Raw genomic sequence first — 27210 nt, 5'->3', positions numbered from 1 at the left:
GGCCGCAGTGAGCCTTCCAGCCCAGTTTGACAATTTGCCCTTCTCACAACCAGCCAAATCATCTAAGAACCAAGAAAGCTCACATCCACTCCCCTTTTTTCACCTATGCTTATCTTTCTTAGGCTACTTTCTGCCCAACGTATGAAGTTGGTCCATTGTCCACTCCCCTGAGGGTGTTAAGAGCAGAGAATGCAGGAACCCCCGTGCTCAGGGTCACAAACTGAGCCCAACCAAAGGCACTGAAGCAAACTCAAATTGTGCTCCAGCTTCCTCCCTCAGAACCACAAGAGCAACACAAAGAAAACTTAAGAGGAACAAGCCTCCGCTGCTTTCATTTACCCAACCACCCTCTCAGCAGCCTATCTGCACCCTCTCCCGGGAAGGACACGCAGATGGTAGGAGCTCTGGCATAGAAACTTTGAGAGGGATGTTGCTGCTGTGAGCTGATAGCATTCTGTCTCTGTGTAATGGGTCTCTGATCTTTGCCATGTTCTGAGTTCTGTGCCCTCAGGAAGCAGCCAAAGTGACACCAGCCACCACTTCTTTTGGGCCCCTGGGAACATGGTGTTTGCACAGCAGCTGCAAGCCCTTCTTTCCTGTCTTTGTCTGCCTTGGCTACCCAGGCCCCTTCCCCCAAAATGGTTTCATCAGATGCTGGAGGGGCCTAAGGCCCTGCAGGTTTCCCTCACCCACCTCCTAAGGCAAACAGTCATTCCCTTCTATGACATTCCTGGAGCTGCGCATCCTTGGAGGAGTTCTACCCAAGGGAGATTTGATTCCCTGCAAAAATATGTGTCTGGTGGCTGGAGGGGGAATGTCTTGTCTGCCCCCTGTTTGGGAGCTGAGATGCTTTTTCAGACTCTCCTTCACTGGATGAGTGCAACAGCACCTCCTCCTGGTGGGAGAATCCTAAATTCCACCCTCCCACAAAGGTTTTTCTGAGTAGCTGCTAGATGAACCCCACTTCTCTGGTCTAGACACCAGCATCAAACTAGCCTTGTAACAGGCCCTGTTTGCTAGCTGGAGAGCGGAGCCAGGAAAGAAGGCAAATGTCAGAAAACGAAGCTCAGCTCATAAAGAAACTTCCTTAGAGCTCCTTCTGCACTGTCTGTGCCTTTGGAAAGGCTTCAGGCAGAGCCCAACTAGCTCAATTGGTAGCACATGAGACTCTTATTCTCAGGGTTGGAGGTTCAACCCCATGGTGAGCATTTCATCTTGCAGCCTTGGGTATGTCTCCATTACAGAATTAGGTCAGTGTAATAGAAGTTAATCTTTAGAAAATGATTTTATACTGTCCATCGTGTATGTCCCCACTAAGGGCAGTAGGCAAAGGTGAAAGTAAGCCGGTACGGTCCAGTACCATGTATCGGCAAGAGCCTGTATGCCGTGCCGGACTTGACTGGCTTCTGCGGCGGTGATTTAAAGGGCCCAGGGCTCCAGCTGCTGTGGGGAGCCCCGGGCCCTTTAAAACGCCGCTGGAGGTCCAGCATCCGGATTTAAAGGGCCCGGAGCTCCGCGGTGACCAGAGCCCTGGGGCTCCCAGATGCCTCTGTAGCTGGTAGCTCTGGGGTGATTTAAAGGCCCTGGGGCTCCCACAGCTGGAGCCCCAGGGCCCTTAAATCTTGAAAGGCCCCGCCTCTTCCTGGTGAGGCCACGCTTCTTCTGGTTGACTCCACGCCCACACTCAGGACTCCGGTGTACCGGTAAGTCCTTTAAGTTACTTTCACCCCGGCAGTAGGTCTGTGGAGTGTCTCCTCAATACCGTGGCTAGAATTGACTCACGGAGTGGTGCACTGTGGGTAGCTATCCCACAGTCCCTGCTGCCCATTGGAATTCTGACTTAAGCTCCAAATGCCTGATGGAGCAAAAACATTGTTGCGGGTGTTTTGGGTACATGTCATCAGTCTCCCCTCCCTTACTCCCTCCTTGAAAGCAATGGCAAAGAATCGTTTCAAACCTTTTTTCCTGGGTTATCTGTGGAGACACCATAGCACGGCAAGCATGGAGCCCGCTCAGCTGCACACTGCTTTTGTGAGCATTGTAAACACCTCGCGCATTATCCTGCAGTATGTGCAGAGCCTGGCTAGGAGCTACCAGCACGAGGACGATTGTGAGGAGGACATGGACACAAACATCAGAGGGGTAGCCGTGTTAGTCTGGATCTGTAAAAGCGTCAAAGAGTTCAGTGGCACCTTATAGACTAACAAACGTATTGGAGCATGAGCTTTCAACGAAGTGCATCCGATGAAGTGGGTATTCACCCATGAAAGCTCATGCTCCAATACGTTTGTTAGTCTATAAGGTGTCAAAGAACTCTTTGCCGCATGGACACAAACGTTTCTGAAAGCATGGGATGTGGCAATTGGGACATCATGGTGGCAGTGGTGTTGTACTTAAAGTACTGCACAGGATCTTTTCAGGGGGAATAAGACAAAATGCCACATTTATTAGTAATACATGTATTTATGAACACTGTATCATATGCATATAATAAATTACACTTACACTCACACAAACACACTCCGTCTTGTTGTTACCAATTAGTTGCTCCCCTTAACTTCACTGGCCAGGTGAGTTAGATGGGGGAGGGGATGGAGCCGGGCTTCTGCCGATCCGGATCGATGCTCCCATGTTGACAAGACGAGACCCGGGGTCCTCTGCAAGACACCTCACTTTTATAGCAGCTTTCCTCCTATGCAAATCTATACCAGATTCAATCTCTGTGTCTGTGTCCATTGGTCCTTTGTGCTGCTTTCTTTTGAGTGTTGTCCTAACGCTGCAAAGAGGGTGTTTCCAAAAGAAGGTGCTTGCTTCTAACCCCCGAGGCCATTGGTATGTCTGCTTGTTTTTAATGAGCCACTTGACAGGTTTTATTGTCCTTGGGTCTGGCTCCCAGCCCCTCTCCAACAGTTGAGGCTGTCTGGAGGTGCTGCCTTCCATGCCTTGCTCATCCACACCTCATTCATTCAACAGGGCAAGTGATTAAGAGTTGGGGGGTGGGGGGGAGAGCTCTTGTTCTACTGCTAGCAAAAAGAAATTTTTCTTCTATCTTATTCTATCCTTAGGGGCTATAATATTATACCAAGGTCAATGCAAAGTTTCTAAATGAGGCTTTGATACAAAGTCCCATGAAAACAGAGGTCACACGTGGGTAGACCCACCACAAGGTTATATGAAGAGGCACAATGTAAAATCATATGAAAATTATCAGAGATTTATCTACAGTGGGGCAGGTTGATACAGTGGAATGCCGATTCTGGGCCCGGCAAACAAGCACAGACTGGTTGAACCGAATAGTGTTGCAGGTATGGGATGATTCCCAGTGGCTGCAAAACTTTCGCATGCGTAAGGCCACTTTCCTGGAACTTTTTGAGTTGCTTTTCCCCACCCTGAAGCATAGGAATGCCAAGATGAGACCTGCCCTGACAGTTGAGAAGCGAGTGTCAATAGTCCTGTGGAAGTTTGCAATGTCTGACTGCTACCGGTCAGTTGGGAATCAATTTGGAGTGGGCAAATCTACTGTGGAGGCTGCTGTGGTCCAAGTAGCCAAAGCAATCAGTAACCTTCTTCTAACAAGGGTAGTGACTCTGGGAAATGTGCAGGTCATAGTGGATGGCTTTGCTGCAATGGGGTTCCTTAACTGTGATGGGGCAATAGACAGAACACATATCCCTATCTTGGCACCGGATCACCTTGCTTATAAAATCGACCGAATGCAGCTAATTTCAACCTACCCTCATAGCGTAGACCAGCCTCTAGTCCCATAAAGCTCTTCAGACTCTCAGGGCTGGGTTCAGACACTCCAGGGCCATGCATGGGGTCGGCCCCATTGACCCTGTGCCAATGTGAAATGTCAGTGGTGGGTGGGATGGTGGCATAGGAACCCTGCTCCTTGCCCGAAGAGGCAGTGGGTAACTCTCCCCCACCCCTTGAGATCAGCGAGGTGCCCACAGACAAGCAGGGGGCAGTCATAGTCGCCACGGTCGTTACCTTCCCAGCCAGCGTGCATCTGTTTGGGTGAGGGGGTCAGGACTGCTGTGGTCTTCCCCTCCCCCTGCACACTAAGCCGCCTGATAGGGCAGGGTTGTTGGGATCCTCAGAGAAGTTGGGCTGGGAATTCAAACCCCATGGAGATGTGTGGGGCAGTTCTGCTCTCCCAGAGCGATTGTCTCAGGCTCTCTGCAGACTCAGGCAGACAATGCTGCAGCTGCTGCCCTGGGGGCAGATCCCCACACTACCCAAACCTTTGCTCCAGACTGTGGGTGGTGCATGATCTGGGGCTGGCCCCAGTCAGACCCAGGGCACTGGTCTCTGACAAATCCTATGTTCCTGTGGAAAATAAGAAAAATCTGCTTGAAAAAAATGACAAAGATTTCACCCAGATCTGTGAAAATTCATTAAAAGCTCAAACAAAACTGAATCATGGAGCAGCTCTAAATAAATGATTCTTTATGAATTGTTCTTCCCATCCCAGATAATATTCCCCGGATTAATTGTTTTGGTAAACTGAGGCACAGAGAGTTGAGGTAATATAGTGCATAGCCAGGCTTAGATCACAGAAACTTCCAGTGTCTTGACTCCTTTCTCTAGCCACTGCTGTCTGCTCTACTTGCTATAATTTAAGGTCGCAATTCTTAAGGGAGTCTTAGGGAGTTAGAACCCCAAGATGCACATGCCTTATTCTCTTAGGCTCCTTTGCAAATCCTGCCATCATTTTCTTGAATAGCAGAGAAGCCCAGGCCTTGGAAGTCAAAAGAAAAGTTGCAATGCCAGGATTACAAAGGGGCTTAGGCACCTAAAGAAACTGATAGGTGCCTACTGGGATTAACAATAGCACCAACAGTTTAGGCACCCAACTCCCATTGAATGCCCATGGGATTTAGCCACTTAGCTCACATAGGAGCTTTGATAAATCCCAGTCAGTGCCTGTCTGCATCTAATTACATGCCTAAATCCATTTGTAATCCTGGCCTACAGACAACGCAGAAGCTGGGCAGGAATCAGGGAACCTGGGGAGATCGTAGGCCCTGTGCTAGGCAGGGTATCAGATTAGAGGATCAGAAGGACACTTTTGGCTTTATCACCTAGGCATCTATGCACTTCCCTCTGGGCCTTTGCTGCTGAGCTGTGCAGGGCTCCAGGGAGTGAGTCCCACTAGCCCTTAGGAAATAGAAGTGGATAAATCACCTTCCTGCAGCATGGGTCCTTTAATGCCAGTGCAAATCAAAGCCAGCTACACACAGATCTCCTGCAAAGAGCAACAGGTCTGAGTCAAGTTCAGTCACACAGTGAGTGGTGAAATGGTGCTCAGATACCTGTGCCTTTAGCTTCTAGTTTGTGTTATATAGATAGATATTGACCAAAGAATCCTGGTGCTGGATGACTGAATGCGTCATATGTTGGAAAAAAAATCCACAAAGATCAGCACAGTAAGTTTGTTATGTTAATTAACAATATACAGGGGAAATCATACAGGAGGAAATTTAGATGATAAATATGAATTACAATATGAACTCGTTAAGATTTTACTCTCAGTTTAATCAATTATCTACTGCTGAGAGGAATTTTCCGCCTCTAGGAAAAGGTTGACTTTTAACTGAAAATGCAAAATCAATTTATTTATATTTTAATTTTTGGCAAATGAAAACTTTCTACTGAAAACTCAATTTTTTTAATCACAAAACCAAAAATGTTTATTTTTTTGCACAATAATCCAAAAATGTTTGAGAAAAGCAGACAGATTCTGAAATTTGTTGTCGTTTAGCTAAAAAACCAATGTCCATTATAAAAGATACAGCTAAAAATTTCCAACCTGCCTTAAACTTTAAATTAATTGGGGAACATTAATATTCTCTGATAAAGCATTAATTTCAAGTCCATTTATTCTATTACATCTGTGTGATTTCTCTTTCAAAGTGATAATTGTAAGAAGGTAACAATTGAATAACTGTGTTTTATACAGACTAGCCCCTTTTAACCCTGGGTTAGAGTTGAACCAAGCAGCCAAACCCTGTCTATCCTGACACCGTTCAAGACCATACGGGAAATGACTGGGAGTAGAACTCAGAGCTCCTGTCCTAGCTCCACACTGCTGCTGGCTGAGTATAAATGGTGTAAATGGGTGTGCAGAACATACACATAACGAGACATGGGGCCATGTTTCCAGAGGTATTTTGGCACCTAGTGGGATTTTCACAAGCACCTAGGAGCTTATAACTTGTTAATTTCAAGGGGTGTTGGGGGCCTATATGTTTTGAGAACCTCACTAGGTGCCTCAATACCTTTAAAAATCTGCCCCACAGCCTCTCTCCAAAAGCCCTTACAGTTCTAGTTGACACTGCAGAGAAAGGCAGAGGGGGAAACAGAGGCAGAAAGAGGGGAAATGACTGGCCAAAGGTCACTGGCAGAGACCAAAGTATAGCCCAAGTGTCCTGACAACCCCTGCACTGCACAGCACAGAATAAACGATACAACATAGAGGTGCTGGAGGGATGCTGCTAGTCCATTATTACACGCATTTAAAATGTGTTGGCATTTTAGTCTATCTGTTTCATAACCAAGCTGTGAGCTTGGTGATGGTCGCAACAGAGGGACCTCCTTTGGACGATTTTTTGGGTTGGGACTGTACTCTGTTCCATTCTTCATACTGCATTTTAACAAACCACATCTTGGGCCAAATCCTCAGATGGGGTAAAGTAATGAAGCTCCATTGACTTTAAAGGAGCTGACCCAATTACACTAGTTTGATAACAGGACTGATTGCTTGTCAGATGCGAGAGCACTAACAGCACCTAAACATTGTAAGTGACGAGTGCTGTGCATCTTTGACATTCATATAATGAGATATTAGAGAAAGGGGAATCAGGGCTATTCCCTGTATCACTCTAATCCTGACCATTGTCTTTCTCATTCCTTCCACAGCCGTCACACAGCATATTGAGGAAGAAAATGTCCAACCAAACCGCCGTGACCGAATTCCTTCTCCTGGGATTCTCTGATGTTCGGGAACTGCAGATTTTACACTTTGTAGTGTTTCTAGCGCTTTACCTTTTATCGCTGGTTGGGAATCTTCTCATCTTCATAGCCATAGCGCTCAACCACCAACTTCACACCCCCATGTACTTCTTCCTGATGAATCTGTCCATCCTAGACCTTGGCTCCATCTCTGTCACTGTCCCCAAATCCATGGCCAATTCCCTCATGAACACCAGATCGATTTCATATTCTGCATGTGTTGCCCAAGTCTTTCTCTTTGCCTTCTTTGCTTCAGCGGATTTTGCCATACTGACCGTCATGGCGTACGACCGATATGTCGCCATCTGCCAACCACTGCACTATGAGACAGTGATGAACAGAAGAGCTTGTGTCCAAATGGCCGCCAGTGCCTGGATCAGTGTTTTTCTCTACTCTGCAGTGCACACTGGAAACACGTTTGCAATATCCTTCTGTGGAGGCAACATGGTGGATCAGTTCTTCTGTGAAATCCCCCAGCTCCTCAAGCTCGCCTGCTCTGACTCAGACCTCAGTGAAGTCGGGATTCTCGTCTTTAGTGTGTGCTTAACCTCAAGCTGCTTTGTTTTCATAATTGTGTCATATGTTCAGATCTTCACCATAGTGGTGAGAATCCCCTCTGAGCAGGGCCGGCATAAAGCCTTCTCCACCTGCCTCCCTCACCTCATTGTGGTCTCATTGTTTATTTGCACAGGGACCTTTGCCTACTTGAAACTCACCTTCAGCTCAACTTCAGGTCTGGATCTAGTGGTGGATGTTCTCTATTCTGTGTTGCCACCAATGATGAATCCGATCATCTACAGCATGAGAAACAAGGAGCTCAAAGGTGCACTGAGTAAACTGATAGGTCAGAGGTTATTCTCTAAGAATAAAATGTCCATATTTCTCCTTCAGTAACAATTTCATTCTTTGTTTCTTAATATAATCAGCTTATGACATTATTGCCTCCATGAGAAAATACTGTTCAATCTGTTTATGCAGAATTGGGTATTTATACTAGTAAAACTCCAGACAAACATGACTCAAGAAAAAAGAAGTTATTAAAAGTTTACACCAATGTAAATAAGATCAGAATCTATCTATCATACACTGCTACCCATCACCATACTATCTCAACACCTTGCCCATAGACTCAGTAGCCATAGCAAAGTCCCTAGTGAGGTCTCTGGCTCTTCTTATTTTGGGGGGTAATTTCTGATTGAGATATCAATGCATTTGTTCTTTGTATTTCTTGTTTACTTGTTTGTCAGATTTTTTTTTCTTTTTTTTCTTAACTGGTTGGCTGGTGGTTTGGTTCGTTTGTTTGGAGGTGGGAAAGCCTGGGGAGATGGTGAGTGTTTGGTTAGACAGGATTTTCTATGTTTGTTCTCTCTTGAAAGTGCCAATATGTCATCACTTTCATGGGGTTTTCTGAGTGAGCTGAAGGTTTGCTCCCCACAATGACAACCTCATTGAGTCATAATGATAGATTTCTATTTGATTGTGAATTATGTTAGCTAGTTAGGTAAATAATGAATAATCTATGGAGATTATTGTGCAAATTATTGTGCTTCTTTTCCTGTTAATGATTGTCTATGTCCAGATCATGATTTTCTTATAAATACTCCTTATTAAACATTATTTAACAATGATTTTTATGGCTATATCTTACTCTATCTGTCATTTACAAACAGTTCATCCTAAAATACTTGGTGTTTGAACTTTGAGCAGTTTTGACAGGATACATTTTTAACATGCTCTCTTTCGTTTCTCTGAACAAATGGAAGTATCACACTCGGGATCCTTAAAAATCAAGGAGCCAGTCCTCAGCTGGTTTAAATTGTCATAGCGCCATTGAGGTCAATAGATCTCTGAGAATTTTCACCAGCTGAGGATCTGCTCCAAACACTCATGATTATCAATTTAAAACTCACTCCCTTTGAATACTCTGTACAAAGGCCCTGATTCCACAGCCACTTCAACACAGTCTTTACTTTAATCGTATGAGTGGCCCCATTGAAGGTTTACAGGTAAACTCATGCTTAAGTCCCTTTGGATATGGGTTAGGGTTATGCATAGGGCTTAAGGCTAACAAGAAACTGGTGTCAGACCCTGACACTGTCTCCATTTCTCTCCTTTCCCAGTCAAATAAAGCCTTACAATTGGTGCATTGGAATTACTCTCCCCTTCTTGGGTCTGAATTATTAACATAAACTAATTTTTTATATCAAAGCCAGAATCTCTGGGCCTTCTTCTCCAGACTTACCAGTCCTTTACGACTCTTCATCATCAACCTCTCCCTCCTGGAAATCCTGCTCACCAGCATGCTCATCACCAAGATGTTGACCAACATGGTGTGTTTCTTCCCTAGCTTCCATGCAAGTGCCATTGCGTGCACTGACCAAAACCCGTCCAATTTGCCAAAATGTCACTGTTTCCAGAAACGTTCCTGTTTGCACGGCTGGAATGTTCGCACTGGGGCCATCAACTCAGCTGAATCACATTTCCTGAAAAAGCAAAGTTATTATTCATACAAAAAGATTTTTCTGTATTCCTTCAGTTTTTCCAGTGATACAGAGTAGGAGCTCACTTCAGCTTCTGTCAGAAGTAAATCACAGGGTAGCTCACAATTAGAGCTGGATGGAAAATTTCTGCTGAAACAGAGTTTTGTCCAAAAATGCTGATTCATAGAACCCAAAATGATTCACAGAAACATCTCAGGTTTGATGGATTTTCAGGGAAGAAAGGTCAGATTGGCAATGGATTGCCTGCCTGCCAAGCTGAGCTGCTAAGGAGCTGGAAGTTTGAAGACCCTGGTATGGGCTCCCAGAGGCTGTGGCTCGAGGGTAATCTCAGCATGCCGAAGGCCCTGGCCCAGGAACACCAGGGCTTCCAGACTTCCAGGGCAGCTGGCTTCCTTAAATGGCCACTGAGACACATAGTCTGGGCAACCAGCTGGCCTGGGAACCTGGAATCAGTTGTTGAGTGAAACTCACATTCTGCCCCTATTAGCAGCCATGAAACTGACAAGAATGTCAATTTCACTCAGCAGATGCCTGTGGAGCAAATTTTGTTTCTGAAGCACCATGTGTTGGTGTTTGTAAAACATCCCCCCCCCCCCCTCCGACCTTCAGAGTTTTCAGTTAGAGGGAAATTTTGAAATAGCAACATTTCCCACAAAGCGGAAATCCCATGTTTTGGCCAGCTCTGCTTTCAAGCTTTGTTTGTTGTTATGGCCTCACTGGAAAACATCAAGGTACAGTGTCCCTCCTCACATCCTAAAGTAGAGACCAGGGCAACAGTAATCTGCTGAGGCACCTGAGCAAACCAATGATGCTTCATTGAGAGTGGAATTGTCTTCTGAAGTTGCAAACCAAGTCTGTTGACCTTCAAGATGTGCTGCTGGCCTACCTATTCTCCCAATCTTTCCTTAGGGCTTAGCTGGCTTGATGGGAAAATTATATGGAAGTTTCATTGGTGGAGTAGGGAGAATGTTAAAGTCAATGAATGGGGAATGATCCCCTGGTCAGTGAAAAGGGAAGAAGTCTAGTTTGGTTAAGTCGAATTGTATGGATGGTGAATAGGGAATAAGGAGGAGGGAAGGTCTGTGATTGTTGTCAAATGCAGGTCTATGGCTGTTTCTGCTGGAGAATGTTTTGGTGGGTGAATGGAGGATAATCTAATAATTGGTAGAGGGGAGAGGAGTCTATGGATGGTGAAGGACAGATTTGTCTGGTTAGTGGAGGGCAGAGAAGTCTACAGCTGGTTGAAGGAGGAAAATATTCTCGTTGACTGATGGGGGAAATTTTGCCATTGGTTAATGGTGAAAAATTACAGTCAGTTAATGGGAGAGTTTTATGCTGAAGGAAGGAGAATGTTTCCCAGCATGAATGGATGAGGATTTTGTGGACCAAGTCAGTGTATTTTACATATATTCTTACAATACTGGGCGGAGGTCTAGCGTTTGGGCTTTCTTATGAGTCCAAAAGAACAAATAACACAAATATTGCTGTCACTTGATTTTACGGCATTTCTGAGAAGTTGCAAGGAGTCTCCAGACTTGAAGCTGTGGGTCTCGCGAGGAACAGCACAAATTCAGCTCTTATGTAAACTGGCAGAGCAATGTTACCTACATTAAAGTTGTGCCGTCTGACATCAATACTGGATTGGAATCACTGAGTTTTACAGCACCGGTAGTACCCCATTTCAATAGAGGGGGGAGTCATTCTTCCACTCTTGCTGGCTTCTTTCAATAATTAGGATTCTGGGACCTGGTGTGTCAGTGACTTTAGACACCTCACTGATGAATGGAGGAGAGAGCGACATCATCCTTGATACGGGCTTGCATAGAGAAAGGATCCAGTGCCCCTGTTGACATTGTCAGTGTTAGGGGTGTTCTGATGTGAGGCTCCCACAGTCACTCCATTTGAAGCTGTTCCACTCTGGATAAATAATGGTTAGTTCTTCCCAATTTCTTTAGGGTGGCCTGTACAAAATGCACTGGGGTTCTTTGTCCAGTTCCCAGAGGATGTCTCCCCATCACTCTATTATCAACATTACTGGCCATAATTTGCACCCTTGTGGTCCATTACTAAGGAAGCATACAAGGATATGGAGAAGGGAATTTCTTTTTATGTACAGAAAGGGTCCTTCCAGGGCAGAGTAGAGGCACATTTCCTGAGAGTGTAGAGTGGGGGAAGATTGCAGAGCTGCCACTTGGGCTTCTGTGTGCTCTGTTTTGTTCTATGACCAGAGGAGTGTTAACGTGACACTTCATCTTGAATGGTTCCTTGGAATATGCGCTAACTACTTATGCTAAACTATCTGTTCTACCTCATATTTAGCCATGACACTGAGGCCTTGTCTACATTGCACAGTTTTGTTGACTAAAGGCAGCTTCTTTCAACAAAACAGTGGTGCTGTGCACACTGCAATTCTCAGCCCACTGATTTAATTCTCCTGTTACACCAACATTATAAAACCACTTCAATGAGAGGCGTAGAGTTTTTTGCAACATAGATAGAGCGACACAGCGTCAGTGTAGACACTACATTCCTTACATCACCGTAACTTGCCTCTGGGAGGTACCCCAGAATGCCCACCGTGACCGCTCTGGTCACCGTTTTGAACTCTGCTGCCCTGCATCCAGCTACACAGGCATGCTCCCCTCCTCTTTCAAAGCACCAGGAAGTTTTGACATTGCTCTTCCTGTTCGCTCGGTGTGGAGAGTTCACATAGCTACTCTCCAGCTGAGCATGCTAGCTCCCTGCAGCAAACACATTCCTGCCTGGACTGCATGGGAGGGGGTGGATCTCCTGGGTTTGTGGGGAGAGGAGGCTGTGGGACTGTGGCTGGGTCTTTGGGGAGAAATCACTGTAGGGAGGCAGTGGGAGATAATCACATGGACCTCCCTACACTGTGTTTTCCCCAGGAACTGAAATTAAGGAGGGTGTTGGAATATTCGGGGTGGGAGGGGGAGGGGAGGGCAAACAAAGGTTGAGACTGTGAGTGCACAGGTGGGCTGTATGGCAACGTAGTAAAAACTGAAAAATGTTTCACGACCATTTTTTTAAATTGAACTCATGTTTTAAAATCATCATAAAAAATTAAAGTTGGCTACTCAAGCTTACTAGGAAGCACAGTATCTACATCTGTCTTGGTTTCTTGCACTCTTTGGTGTCTTCTTGTGTGTCTGTTACTTCTAGTCCTTCACGACATGCTGATGATCCGGCAGAAGGTGACTTCTTTTAGAAAATAAAATGAGGAGAAGGAACACTCAACGATAGCTGTTGTGACTGGGAATAGAAAGAGATGAATTCCTATATCTTTCATCCCAGGAAACATAGCACAAAATTTGGGTCGAACCACTAGTGATGATAAAGAAGTTGAAGTTAAATCTTCACTCGTTCATTGTATGATATTACACTCTATGTTCAAATTCTCTTTTCTGTCCTGATCACATGGCCACCCCATTGCTGGTAGTGCCTTATTCCACTCATCTCTCAGTGTTTTATAAGACAGGCATCTCTAAAAATGACTATCTGTTAGTCTTTAAGGTGCCACCAGACTCCTTGTTGTTTTTCTAAAAATGACGTGGAGGTTGATAGAATCTAGAAATCGCTATTGTAGATTTGTAAGAAACAAGTCTGTGTACTTTTTCAGCTGGCTTAACAAACACTTCTTGTCCTTTTCACTTAAGGAGTCAATATATTAAGTTATCTTCATTAGTCAACTTCTGAACTGGTGTCTTTGCTTCTTCCAGTACATTTTCAATGGATATATCTGACTAATCCAAGGCTAGCTTCTATTGCTGGACAAAGATCTTCTACTGTTCCAGCAGATGCCTGGATGACATTGTATAATGACCCAAGTGGTTTCAACAGGAGACTTACAAGAGAGAGAGAATGGCAATAGTCTTCTCTGAACATAGTAGCAAAAGTAATCCACCAGCCTCACTACTTAGATCTGTCCTATTTGGTGGATACTTTCCAAAGCCAGTAATAACAGGTGCAGTAATTTTAAGACAACAGCCAAGGATCATTCATGAGAAAGCCAGCAGGTTTTCCCAGGTTGGATTAATTTGAACTTCAATCCCAGTGTATATTTTATTTGTTTCCAAGAGTTTCAGCCCTTTTGGACTCTTGCTGGAAAAAAAGAGTAGAAAAAGCCATTACATGTATGCCTTTTCAATGTCTTTTGAAGATTCTGCAGTTTGTACTAGCACTTGCTGGAGTAGATGGCCTCTGCAGTGTGTATAGGAGAGATTAGGGTTACACTTTTCTCTGAGCAAATCTTGTACTCCACTATGTCTTCCCGAGATGTTTGTAGCTTCATCAGATGCACAAGCAGCTATCTGTTTGGGGTTCAATTTACACGCATTTAACTCTTCTAAGATGTCACAGATGCAGCTGATGTGTCTTCTATAACCAGAACACCAGAAATGCGTCTACTGGCCTACCACAAACATCAGTGACATACACAATGACTTAATACTTGATACTTGATGCCTATTTGCACTGGTGCATTCATCAGCCATGTATTCACATATTTTGAATATGGTGAGAGAGTTCTTCACTTTTTCAACTGCTGAGTCTTTCACTGTTGCACCACATACTTCTGGAGAGTCAGTTGAGTTTTTTTTTTCAGAAAGATAGTGAGCATTTGCCAGTCTTGTTCAAAACCAGTCCCCAAGTTCAGGATTAACAAGTGACAATGAACTTAACATTGGCCTCTTGTTTATAGTGTGTGATATGATGCAACAGCCATGTTGGTTCACATAAACTGAGTTGTGTCTCCAGCATTCTTAACAGCCTCAGTAAGTTCTTATAAAATTGGATTTGACAGTGACTGCCTTATAAGGCTTTCTGCATGTTGATGCAGTCTAGAGGCAAGGTGGTTTGCAGGCTTTTCATACCGTGCTATCTGTTTATGCATAATTTACACTAGTAAAAATCCAGACAAACTTTGTCTCTTCGTTTCTTTGTTCCAGGTGGTTTTGGAGGTGGAAAGGCCCGGAAAGATGGTGAGTGTTTGGTTCAACAGGATTTTCAATGTTTATCCTCTCTCGGGAGTGCCCATAAATCATCTCTTTGATGAGGTTTTTCTGAGCGCACTGAAGGTTTGCTCCCCACAATGATAAAAGGGTGCAAAAGAAGTTTCTGCATGGCTGAGTACCTGCTGAAATGATTATTTATATACTGTTGGGGTATTATTGTATTATTAATGCTGTGTTGGGGAACAAAGAGCCTCAGGGAGGCATCTTTTTATGATTTTAACTTAAATGATTATGTAAAAGCTGTGTCATTGGTGCTGTGGTGGAAAGGCTGTTCTGAAGAGAAACTTTTTCCAGGGTTTCCTAAAGAAAATCTGATTTGGGATAATGAGGCCAAAACTGGATCCCATTGAAGTCACTGGTTCTAGCCCCTGACTTCTAAGAGATCAGGATTTGGCCAATGGCCAGTGCACACAAGGATCCAGATTTGGCTGACAGCACTCTGGAAAAAGTGAGGGTGACAGAGATGTAAGGGTCACATTTTCCACCTCAGCTAGACCAGCACCAATGCCGAGTAGATCCACTGACATCACCAGTATAATACTGATGTTGTTCTGGCCCAAAGTCTCTGGGCTACACTCAGTAGTAATATAAACACTGATGTAAGTTACTTGTCTGGGGTCCTTTTGTTCTAACCTTGGTGTATTTCACTAGGAGGGTGGTGAAGCATTGGAACGGGTTACCTAGGGAGGTGGACAAAGCCTTGGCTGGGATGATTTATTCTTCTAAATAAAGGAATAAATGGACACAAATTGGACATCAGCAATGGTAACATACAAAAGCCAGTAGGGGAACACTTCAATCTTCCTGAACATTCTATGACAGATTTAAAAGTAGCCATACTTGAACAAAAGAACTTCAGAAACAGACTTCAAAGAGAAACTGCAGAACTAAAATTAATTTGCAAAATTAACACCATTAATTTGGGCTTGATTAGGGACTGGGAGTAGCTGGCTCACTACAAAATCAGGTTTGCCTCTCCTGGAATTGACACCTCCTCATCAATTATTGGGAATGGACTACATCAACCCTGATCGAATTAGCCCTACCAACACTGGTTCTCCACTTGTGAGGTAACTCTCTTCTCTTCATGTGACAGTATAATAATGCCTGCATCTGTAACTTTCACTCCATGCATCTAAAGAAGTGGGGTCCCAATGTTTGTTTAGTAGGCTTTCTGCTTCTGATATATTTGAAATTTTTGTTGCCATTGCTTTTGGAGTCTTTGGCTAGCTGTTCTTGAAAATAATTTTTGGTCTTTTTAATTATATTTGTAAACTTCATTTGCTAGAGTTTATGCTCTTTTCTATTTTTCTCATTAGGATTTATCTTCCACTTTTTAAAGGATTCCTTTTTGCCTCTCACTGATTCTTTTACTTTGTTGTTTAACCGCGGTGGTTCTTTTTCAGTTCTCTTACTATGTTTTTTTAAATTGGGGTATACATTTAAGTTGAGGGTGTCTTTAAAAAGTATATTATGGTGTCTTTAAAAAGTTTCCACTCAGCTTGCAGGGATTTTACTTTTGGTACTGTATCTTTTAATTTCTGTTTCACTAACCTCCTCATTTTTGTGTAGTTCCCCTTTTTGAAATTAACAGCTACAGTGTATTCTGTCACACTTACCCCTTAGGCCAGAATTTTCAGAATAACTCAGTTCCCATTCAAGCACCAAATTAAATGGTGCCCAGGAATGAATTTCATCTGATAATAAAAATAGCCTCATGATTCCCTCTGAGGGAACCATCATAACTGAACGCTAAAGCTGACCAGGAAAAACGGTCCCATTATTCACCATTCCATCTATCTAGAGTATGTCTACCTGCCTGCCATGACTGCAGTATCTGCGCCAGGAGTGCTCAAAAATGTTCCATCAAACCTTTTCCAATAGAAAATTACAGGGTTCACTGAAAAAAAAATCACACAAAGTGTCTACTATGCTTGCAATTTTTCAGTTTTTCTTTAAAAAAAAAAATGAAATCTGGAAAAGGAAACATTTTGGCTGAAAATTGAATTTTTAAATTTAATTTAATAGTTTCTGGCAATTTTCACACAAAAATGTTCAGTTTTAGAATTTTTTTTGAGAAAAAGTCAAAATTTTCATAAAGTACAAATATTTCCAACCACCTCTGTTTTAACCCATACCTCTTTAATGTATTTATCCTCACCCCATCCCTATTAGGCAGGGCTGTGTTATTATACCCATGTTACAGATGGGAACTGAGGCCCAAAGAGAGTGATGTGCCCAAGATCACACAGGAAATCTGTGGCAAAGCAGGGATCTGAGCTGGGTCTTCCAGGTTAGAATCATAGCATATCAGGGTTGGAAGGAACCTCAGGAGGTCATCTAGTCCAACCTCCTGCTCAAAGCAGGACCACTCCACAACTAAATCATCCCAGCCAGAGCTTTGTCAAGCCTGACCTTAAAAACCTCTAAGGAAGGAGATTCCACCACCTCCTTAGGTAACCCATTCCAGTGCTTCACCACCGTCCTAGTGAAAAAGTTTTTCCTAGAATCCAACCTAAACCTCCCCCACTGCACTTGAGACCATTACTACTTGTTTTGTCATCTGCTACCACTGAGAACCGTCTAGATCCATCCTCTTTGGAACCCCCTTTCAGGTAGTTGAAAGCAGCTATGAAAATCCCCCTCATTCTTCTCTTTGGCAGACTAAACAATCCCAGTTCCCTCAGCCTCTCCTCATAAGTCATGTATCCAGCCACCTAATCATTTTTGTTACCCTCCACTGGACTCTTTCCAATTTTTCCACATCCTTCTTGTAGTGTGGAGCCCAAAACTGGACATAGTACTCAAGATGAGGTCTCACCAATGTTGAATAGAGGGGAATGATCATGTCCCTGGATCTGCTGGCAATGCCCCTACTTATACAGCCCAAAATGCCATTAGCCTTCTTGGCAACAAGGGCACACTGTCGATTCATATCCAGCTTCTCGTCCACTGTAACCCCTTTGTCCTTTTCTGCAGAACTGCTGCCAAGCCATTCAGTCACTAGTCTGTAGCAGTGCATGGGGTTCAACTGAATGGCACATCCTTCCTCAGTCATTGCAACATGACTAAGGGACTGGGACTGAGTACACTTGAGTTCTGTTCCTCTGAGCAGCTGTGTGATCTCAGGTCAGTCATTTCCCCTCTCTGTACAATCTGGAAAATGTGGCTGATGATACCGACCCTGCTTGATAAATCACTTTGAGATCAACAGCTAAATTTTATTGTTGTCTACATGTACATGGTGACCAGACACAGACCACAGAAGAATACTTGAAGAGTAATTTTGGGTGGGAAATGGGTTTACTGTCCTGCAAGACTTGTCAAGATTTTGAGAGAGACAAGGTAGGTGAGGTAACATCTTTTATTGGAGCAACTTCTGCTGGTGGAAGGCGTAAGCTTTCACACTTCTCAGAGCTCTTCCTTGGGTCTTGGAGAAGAGAACCAGAGTGTCCAAGCTAAATACAAGAGGGCACATATTGTGACACTAAGAAGATCACACGTTGTAGGAGACCACTTAAAATGAAGTGGATAATTAACATGAAGTAGGTGATTAACACTCTGCAGAGTAGGCATCATGGACTTGGACTCCAAAGGAGCTACAGCCAATTTACACATGCTGGGCAACTAATATGAATTACAGGTTTTTAAAATGTCATGCAGCATTGCATCTGCATCCCAATGAGCCTTTTAGTTTAGTGCTGTCTGCAGTAAGAGGAAAAACAATGTAAATGTTGAGAAAGAAAGAAAGAAAGAAAGAAAGAAAGAAAGAAAGAAAGAAAGAAAGAAAGACTGATTCTGGGCCATTCAGAAGTTGAAGAACAGATACAGAAAATCTTAGCAACACTGAATTCCTCCCAAGTTCTATCCCGAGTAGAAATGAATCTCTCCATCACCATTAAAAGTTTCACTTGTAATTAATCCCAAGGGGCAAAGACCTAAGAAAGTGCAGACAGGTTAGAAGCTTTGGAATCAGCTTCACATCACTTTCACATGCAAAGAATATAGATCTGAAACTCTGTGGTGGGCCGATCCCCAGCTGGTGTAAACCAGCATATCTCCTTTCAAATCACAGGACCAGTTGGAGTAAATCATCCAACTACTGTGAAGTCAATGGAACTGTATCAATTTCCACTGGCTTTGTACCTGGCCCTTAGTTTTTAGTCTCTGCCTCAGGGTACCTCCTAGTGACCTGCTTCAAGCAATTGGCTCAGCCTGAGCAGGAGATACCTCTGGTGGCTGCATCCCAGAAGATGCTGGTGCAATGCAAGAGAAAAAAAAAATCTCTATTCTCCCAGAGGTAATTATGTGGGGTTAATGAGGGAACAGGCTATTCTAGGCCAACTGAGGCTCTGGTGCCACTAGGCTCTTAGCTATTGCAAGTTACATGTCTGTGCTATATATTTTATTTCTGCAAACACCTTGGGGTACCCTTTCAGACTCTGCCCTGCCTTGTTTTTAGCCAAGGGTTCTTCCAGGGATGCTGTCATCATGAGAGATCCAGGATGGATGCTGTTTCACCTCTGTGCGTTTAGGATCAGCTAGGCAAGCTTGTCAGGATGGTTTGTTCCTGTGTTGAAATCAAAGCTGGGCTCACAGCCCTGGAGACTGGATTCAGCTGTTTAACCCCAGAGCAAGGACATGCTGGGCTGTGAACATGCCTGAAGCCTGCACAAGCTGGGATCAGCTCTAGAGCTGGGAGGGGCTTTCAGTCCCTGATTCCATTTAGTCCATTGCCTTTCAGCCAAGCTCCCATCTGTGGAGTAGATCCTGGTCTGCTAGGAACTTCAGAGAGAGCCAGCAGTTCAGGACATACAGCAAGGGGACAGCAAAGGGTTGCTGGATAACACAGTGATGGGTGCTAGATAGATAGATAGACAGATAATGTCCAAACAATTCTGATGCCTGAGAATTGACTGCATCACAAGCTGAGACAAATTCCACAAAGACCAGCACAGTAAGTTTGGTATTTCAATTACATATTTTGGGCTATTAATATTTAAGAACATAAATGTGAAACTACATTCTGAACTGTTTTAGGGCTGGTCTATCATGCTAAGTTGATCCGAGATACACTACTTACGTTACGTAAACAACGTAACTGAAGTCAACGTAGCTTAGATCCACTTACCACGGTGTCCACACTATGCTATGTCGAAGGGAGACGCTCTCCCCTCGACATATCTTCCACCTCTCTTTGAGATGGATTAATGATATCAATGGGAAAGCGCTCTCCCATTGATGTAATGTGTCTTCACCAGACCCGGTAAATCAATGCTGCTGCATCATTTAAGAACTTTGATAAATCTTACTGGGTGCCTGTGTCCATCTTTAGGTGCCTAAATCCTTTTGTAATCCTGGTCCAAGGAAATTACAGAAGCTGTGGGAGATCCTAGGTCCTGTGCCATGCAGATATCAGACTAAAGGATTATATTTATATTTTAGCTTGAAAATCCATGAATTCATAACATTTTGCCTCTGGGCCTCTGCTTCTGAGTTGTTTAGGCCCCAGGGAGTGAGTCCCTGCAAGCCCTTAGAAAATAGATATGGATAGACAGCCTTCTACAGCATCAGCCCTCTAGTGTCAGGGAAGCTCAAAATCAGCACCAGACAGCTCTTAAACAGACCGCAACAGGTTTCAGTCTAGTTCTGTCCATTCATTCTCAGAGTGAGGGTTGAAAGGGCTCTTACATAGATGGGTCTTTGGCTTCTAGATACTAGAGTGGTAGGGAAATGGAAATAGAGAAATAATGACCAAAACATCCTGGTGCTGGAAGATCGAATACATCACAATTTGGGGAAAAATCCACAGTGACTAGCACAGTAAATTCAGTATTTCAATTAAATATAGTCATGGATTAATATACAGAGCAAATGTAAGACCCTAAACATAAATGATCATTTGGACCCTTTAAGGCTTTTGCTGCCAATTACGTCAGAGAGTTAGAGCCAGTCAGAGAAAAAAATCAGTGCAAAACTTTGACTTTGCCTGAGATACCCAATTTCAGAAAAATTTCAGGATTTGGCAACCAAACGTATTTGTTTTTAGCAAAATACCAGTGTTAAATGAAAATGTTATGTTGCCAACAAAAGAAAATTGAGGTTTTCAGTTAAAAAAAATGTTTCAAGTATAGCAGAAATTTTACCTGGATATTTTTTTTTAGTTTGAAATTCCATTTTAAAAACAAAAATGGGCAGAAAATCTCCGACCGCCCCTAATTGGAAATTGAGCTTTAAACACAGGTGGGAAACATTATTCTTATATTTAATAATACAGCCATTCCAAACCTGTTTGTTCTATTGCAACCGTGTTTATTTCTGTTTCAAAGAAATAGTTATGGAAAGGTAAAAAAAACAGGATAGCAGCAAAGCCTGCAGATTGTGTTTTGTACACACTAGCACCTGTAAACATGGAGTCAGTGTTGCACCAGCCACATGAAGCCTGTCTATCTCAACCCTGCCCAAACAGAATCAAGATCTCCTTGCTCTAGCCCCATATTCTCTGTCCCATACTGCTGCCAGCTGAACACCAATGGGGTAAACAGGTGCACAGAACATACAGATAGTAAAACACAGCCCCTCCCTAACCAAGATCGTAGTCCTAGTAGACAAGGCAGACAAAGTGGGGGAGAGAAAACAGAGGCACAGAAAGGGAAAGCGACTTGCCCATGGTCACCCAGAAGGTCAGTGACAGAGACAAGAACATAACCCAGGTCTCCTGATTGCCACTGACCTGCACAGCACAGACATGAAGGTAGAGAAGGAAACGATAAACCATAGCAGTAACAGAGGGATGCTCCTAGCCCATCATTACACAGAGATGCAAGTGCAGCTGGTATCAGGGGCCATGAATCAATCTGTAAGCAGGTAGCAGGCCATCTCTGCACAGACTCAGTGTGGAATCATCACAGACGTGCTGGGGACAAATTTCCTTCTCATTTCCAAGATAAATTTACTCATGGACAATTTATCCCCATTCCTTCTTGTGCTGACATTCTCCTTTAGCGTCAATAGCTCTGCTCTTTCCCTGGTGTTTACCCCCTTGATGTGTTTATAGAGAGTGAACACTCTCAGCTGGCATTTTGTTGGTTAAATTAGCCAAAGTCTTTTAGGTTACATCCACTCAGCAAGTTAGGGCTGCGATTCACCAGCTTGCATACATGTACTCGTGTACGAGCTTGGTGAGATTAATTGGTGAGCAGTGTAGCTGCACTAGCCATGCTGAATTCAAACCCACCTGAACCCTGGGGCAATGTACTCAGCACAGTTTCCCCTTCTGCTATGGCTATACTAAGTTTTAGACTTGTGCTAGCCATCCTCGAGCTATTGCAAGTAGTGTATGTGATCTGGGAATCACTCCCCTGGCTCGTAGTGTAGATGTAGCCTTATTCTTCTTCCCTGACCTGGCTCTCCATTGTTGCAATAGCATGACCATCATTCTTAAGATTGTTGGGTTTGGGTTGTAATTTGTTCCATATTTACACTGCGTTCTGTGAAGCCTCAACTTGGACCAGATCCTCAGATTGAGGAAACAGACGCCATCCGTTGACTGTAAGGGAACTGTGGCAATTTACAGTGGTGTGACAATGCTCCTCACTAGTGCTGTGATTGTCGGAGGTGAGAAGGTAGGAGGACTCTAGCCTGACCACTGCCCTTGCCCTTCCTTCCACAGACAGTCCATGATGTACTGAGAAACAAAATGTCCAACCGCACCACCGTGACGGATTTCCTTCTCCTGGGATTCTCTGAGGTTCGGGAGCTGCAGATTTTACACTCTGTGGTGTTTCTAGGGATTTACCTGGCAGCCCTGGTAGGAAATCTCCTTGTTACCATCCTTGTAGTGGTCGACCACCACCTTCACACCCCCATGTACTTCTTCCTGATGAATTTGTCCATACTAGACCTTGGATCCATCTCCGTCACTGTCCCCAAGTCCATGGCCAACTCCCTATTGAACACCAGGTCGATTTCTTATTCTGGGTGTGTTGCCCAAGTCTTTCTTTTCATTTTCTTCATTGTGGCTGACTTTGCTTTTCTCACCATCATGGCGTACGACCGATATGTCGCCATTTGCCAACCACTCCACTATGAGACTATAATGAACAGGGGAGCTTGTGTCCAAATGGCAGCCAGTGCCTGGATCAGTGGAATTCCTGTTTCTACTATGCAGACTGGGAACATATTTGCATTACCTTTTTGTGGTGGTAACAAGGTGGATCAGTTCTTCTGTGAAATTCCCCAGCTGCTCAAGATCACCTGCAATGACTCGTACGTCAGTGAAATTGTTATTACTTCTTTTCTCTTGTTCTTAGGTTTAAGCTGTTTTGCTTTTATAATTGTGTCATATGTTCAGATATTCAAAGCAGTGCTGAGAATCCCCTCTGAGCAGGGCCGGCATAAAGCCTTCTCCACCTGCCTCCCTCACCTCATTGTGGTCTCATTGTTAGTTTGCACTGCCACCTTCGCCTACCTGAAACCCACCTCCAGCTCAACATCGGGTTTTGATTTCATGGTGGCTGTTCTTTATTCCATGGTGCCTCCAGTGATGAATCCAGCCATCTACAGCATGAGAAACAAGGAAATCAAAGGTGCCCTAAGGAAACTGACTGCGGGGAAGTTATTCAAAAAGAATAAAATTTCCAGATTTCTCCCATGACCATGTTTTCATTCTGTGCTTCTTTACAGATATAATCAACTGATGACATTATTGTCTCCATGGGAATGTGATGTGCAGGCTTTTATGCAAAAATGTTGTGTTCATAGTAGTAATAATCCAGATTAAATTCACTGAAGTCAGTGGAGTTACTCTTCTGTGAATTAGATAAGAATCTATCTAATCTAATCTATCTATCTATCTAAATTATGAGGGCATTTAATTCAATTCTGCATTTCCTTGTTAAAAGCGTGAGTTTAGCTGAACTTGACCTTCTGGACAGGCACGAGCTGTCACTGGGAAACCTTAACTCTGTGCTAATGATGTTTTTTGCTATTTTATTTCCTAGTTTTTCAACAGAAAGAAAACTTGTTGGTCGGAGTTAGTGGTCATTGTGGCGTCTGTAGGTCGCCATGGATATGGATGATGAGTGAAGGAAAAGGCTCTTTTAAGAATCATCACATTTTTCTAGAAAGGAGCTGCATTCTGTGCACAGCTTGGCCATTCTGGGTTCCCGTCACATCAACCCCTCACCCCCAAATCTCTCAGTAAGTGCAGCACAAAGCTGGACACAGCCATCTCCAGCAATACAGGTTCAGTGAGGTGTGAAATGGCCTGTCCATCTCAATGAGCTGTTCTCAACGGAGTGAGAAACACCTGCAGGAGATGGTACAACCTGAAACAATCACTCAGAGATGTGTGAACTGCTCCACTCGTATCAGTCACCCAGGTGCCAGCAGGCTGTTCTGTGTGTTGTGGGTTCATGGGCCCCTTTGCCTCTTCTCAGCTTCCCCCCCCCGAGGGGCGGCGCTTCCCCAGACCCTGGCACTCATTGGAAGGGGTGATTAGGGACACAGGTTCAGTCCCCCCCTCCCACCACAAGCCAAGGAAAAAGCCCCCAAGATCACAAAAGCTAGAGAGGGAGGGGCATCAGACCGTCATAGATGCATCAAGAGCCCCCTGATATTGGCACACACAAGGGAGGGGAATGTGCAGCTGTCAGGCGCCCTGCCTCTTGTTCTAGTTCTGGATCCATCAGAGAAGGAGATAGACACACAGGCAAAGAGAGCGCTGATGGAAACGCAGTGGGTGCTGTGCTTGCTTTATTGTTCCCGTTGCAAAACTGGACCTAACAGGAAAGTGAGGCTTTGCACTTGGTAGGGGAGAGAGCATAGGGCCCTCTGAACATTGAAAGAGACAGAACATCACAACCCTCTGTTCTCCCAGTCCCCTGTCACTCACCTTCATGTCCTCACTTCCCAGTGTCTCATCCCTCCTCATCTCTTGACCCCCAACTCATCTCCGACCCACCCACCCTATTCGTCCCCTTCCCCATAACCTCCCTCCCCTTGCTCCCCCCAAACCTCACTCCCGCAATTCCCACCAGCTCTTCCACCCTCATCATCCTCCCCTCCCAGCGGGTAAGTGTATTTCAAAAATTGTAACATCAACTTCTAAATATCCTGCAGTGTCCAGGTGACATTTCCCCACAGTTGGAAACACTCAGACAGAGCCAGGTGCTTTATTATTCTTAGGTTCAGATTTTGGCTCAGGGTTAGATCTGAACTCAAAGTGCCCAGATGGCATGTGGGTTTGTCAGCCACTACTGGACATTCCCCCTTCACGGACTCACAGCCTTAAGCCAGAGGTAGCTTTCAACCAGCTCATCCTCTCTCCATGCACGTGCTCAGCATAATCCATTTGGTGCGACTCCAAGCACTTCGAAGGCTGATGGGCCTAACTGAGAGCTAGACCCTTTGGCTAATAACGCTGTCACTTTATTTCCTTGAAAGAGCTGGTGAGTGGCCCTTGAGCATTGGAAACACTCCCTGCTGTGAGGATCTGAGCCCTGGTTTGATCTCTTTCTGTGCACAATAAATCAGTACCAAAACACACCAACGTTAAGAAAAGTTAGAAGTAACTACTTTGGACTCAATGGAGCTGATTTCCCCCTCACTCACCCCAAGGTAAGTCCATGGTGTTACAATGGAGTAAGTCTGGTCTAAGGAAGAGGAGATTCAGGTCCTTTGACAGCAGCGCCTGTTGAGGTGTGGCCCTTCTGTGTGTGGTCCTGGGCCCTTCAATCCTAAATCCCCTAGGGCACAGCCCTTCTCTATGAGGTGTTGGGACCCTCAATCCCAGAATCCCCTGGAGCAAGGCCCTTCTCTAGGGGTGCTCTGCCCCCCAGCCCCTCACTGACCATAGCATCTCCTACCCCATTTCTCAATCTCTCTGCCCCCCTCTGCAACCCTCTCCCCACCTGGCGAATCCCAGTGAGAACCTCCTGATATAAGAGTGTCTGCTGTACCGCATCAAGAATGGCATGACTAGATACCAGGATTGGGACATGATGGGGTACTATGGATGGGGTGTCCACTGCCCTGGGTCTGACTGGAGCCAGCAACAGATGCTGCACTACCCACAGCCTGGAACAATAGGGATAGGATGGGGAGATCTGCCCCCACTGCAGCAGCTGCAGCATTGTCTGCCTGAGTCTGAAGAGGGCCTAAAACAATGGCTCTGGGAGAAGGGAAGTGCCCCAAGCATCTCCATGGGGTTTGAACTCCCAGCACCACTGCTCTGGAGCACACCACCAACCCCACCCCATCAGGGGGCTCTCTGTGCAGGGGAGGGGAAGAGCACAGCAGTCCCGACCCCCTCACCCAAGCAGACACACCCTGTCTGGGGAGGTAAGGACTGGGGGGACCATGACTGCCCTCGGCCTGTCTGTGGGCACCTACCTGTTCCCAAGGGGTTGAGCGAGAGTCACCTGCTCCTCTTCTGGGACAGACCAGGGGTTCCATGCCATTGTCCCAGCCTCTCTTTGAAGCGCCCCCCCCCCACTCCATGCATGGCCCTGGAGTTTCTGAATCCAGCCCTGAGAGTCAGAAAAGATTTATGGGACTAAATGTGCCTCTTTCCATAGGCTCCTGGGAACAGCCCAGTTCAGAGCTATGACTCTTGGAGGGACCAGCACCAGCTGCTGAAGAAAGAGGGACAGGGACCCCCACCCCAGTGGACAATTCTGCACTGACCTCCATTTCAGGGAGGTTCCCTGTGAGTTAATGGCTGGCTGGAGACCTGCACCATGGCAGTTTAATTCATTCTCTGATCTAATGTAACCATGAAGGCTCTCGTGATCCATGCCAATGTCTCACCCACTGACCATTTTATCTCAGCAATACCTTGTGGAGGTGAGTTCCCCAGGTTAGCGGTGTGCTGGTTGGCACTGGGCAGAGGCCACACTGGAAATACTGTTCAGAAAAAGGGCTTGGCCAGGAAGAGAAAGGAGGAGAGCGGGGAAGAAAGGAAGTGATGGCCATGGCTTGCCAATGGGGAGAATGAGGAGAGAATGGGTAGGTGTTGGGAGCCAGGGGTCGGTGGCTGTTTCCTGGTGTTGGGGCCATATCAGAGGAGTGGGGCTGAGCAGAGGAGAGGACTGGTGGACAGAAGAGGAGACTGGTGGGCAGAGGGGTTAAGCAGGGATCTCTGAGGAAGCTGAGTCAGGAACTCTGGGTGAGGAATTGACTCTCAGCCATGGGAGGGGGACTCTCAAAGAACAGGGGCTGAGAGGGTCTGTGGGGTGGGGGTTGTGAGAGGGGTGGGAGAAGATTAAGGGCTGTGGGTGTTTGCTTGGTGGTCTGGGTTAGGTGAGGGAGAGGGAGGGAAACACTCAGGGTTTAAGGTAAGATGGGTTCAGTAGGTGAATCATGGATCATGTCTAAATAAATGTTTCATTATAAAATTTTCATCCAGTCTCAATTATTATCCCCCAGATTTTGGTAAAGAGAGGCACAGAGAGTTGAGGTAACATAGCTGCATAGCTGGACTTAGATCACAGGAGTTCTTAGCATCTTGATCTGCTTTCTATAGATGCCTGGCTGTCCTAGTTATCATTACAGGCTGGGATTCTCAACGGCATCGAAGGGTGTTAGGAGCCCAAGATGTACATGCCTTACTGCCATAGGCTCCTTTTTCGAATCCTAGGCATCATTTTCTGAAATTCAGGAGA

At 44.9% G+C, this 27210-nt stretch overlaps 2 protein-coding genes across 2 annotated transcripts; both read left to right on the top strand.

The window, feature by feature from the left end:
- Positions 1 to 6927: 6927 nt before the first annotated feature.
- On the top strand, positions 6928 to 7908 carry LOC128848183 (olfactory receptor 14A16-like). The gene has a single exon (XM_054047997.1). The coding sequence runs from the start codon at positions 6949 to 6951 to the stop codon at positions 7906 to 7908; it is 960 nt and encodes a 319-aa protein (XP_053903972.1). The 5' UTR covers positions 6928 to 6948.
- Positions 7909 to 22244: 14336 nt separating this feature from the next.
- Positions 22245 to 23201, top strand: LOC128847350 (olfactory receptor 14A16-like). The gene has a single exon (XM_054046741.1). It carries the CDS (start codon positions 22245 to 22247, stop codon positions 23199 to 23201), a length of 957 nt encoding a protein of 318 aa, XP_053902716.1.
- The last annotated feature ends 4009 nt before the right edge of the window (positions 23202 to 27210 follow it).

The sequence above is a fragment of the Malaclemys terrapin genome, chromosome 13, assembly GCF_027887155.1.
Source record: "Malaclemys terrapin pileata isolate rMalTer1 chromosome 13, rMalTer1.hap1, whole genome shotgun sequence".
NCBI lineage: Eukaryota > Metazoa > Chordata > Testudines > Emydidae > Malaclemys > Malaclemys terrapin.
Note: the sequence above shows the minus strand (reverse complement) of the source record. Positions and strands in the feature narration are given on the sequence as shown.

Coding starts and splice junctions, on each gene's coding strand:
- LOC128848183 (XM_054047997.1), top strand. CDS start 6,949: ATGTCCAACCAAACCGCCGTGACCGAATTCCTTCTCCTGGGATTCTCT.
- LOC128847350 (XM_054046741.1), top strand. CDS start 22,245: ATGTCCAACCGCACCACCGTGACGGATTTCCTTCTCCTGGGATTCTCT.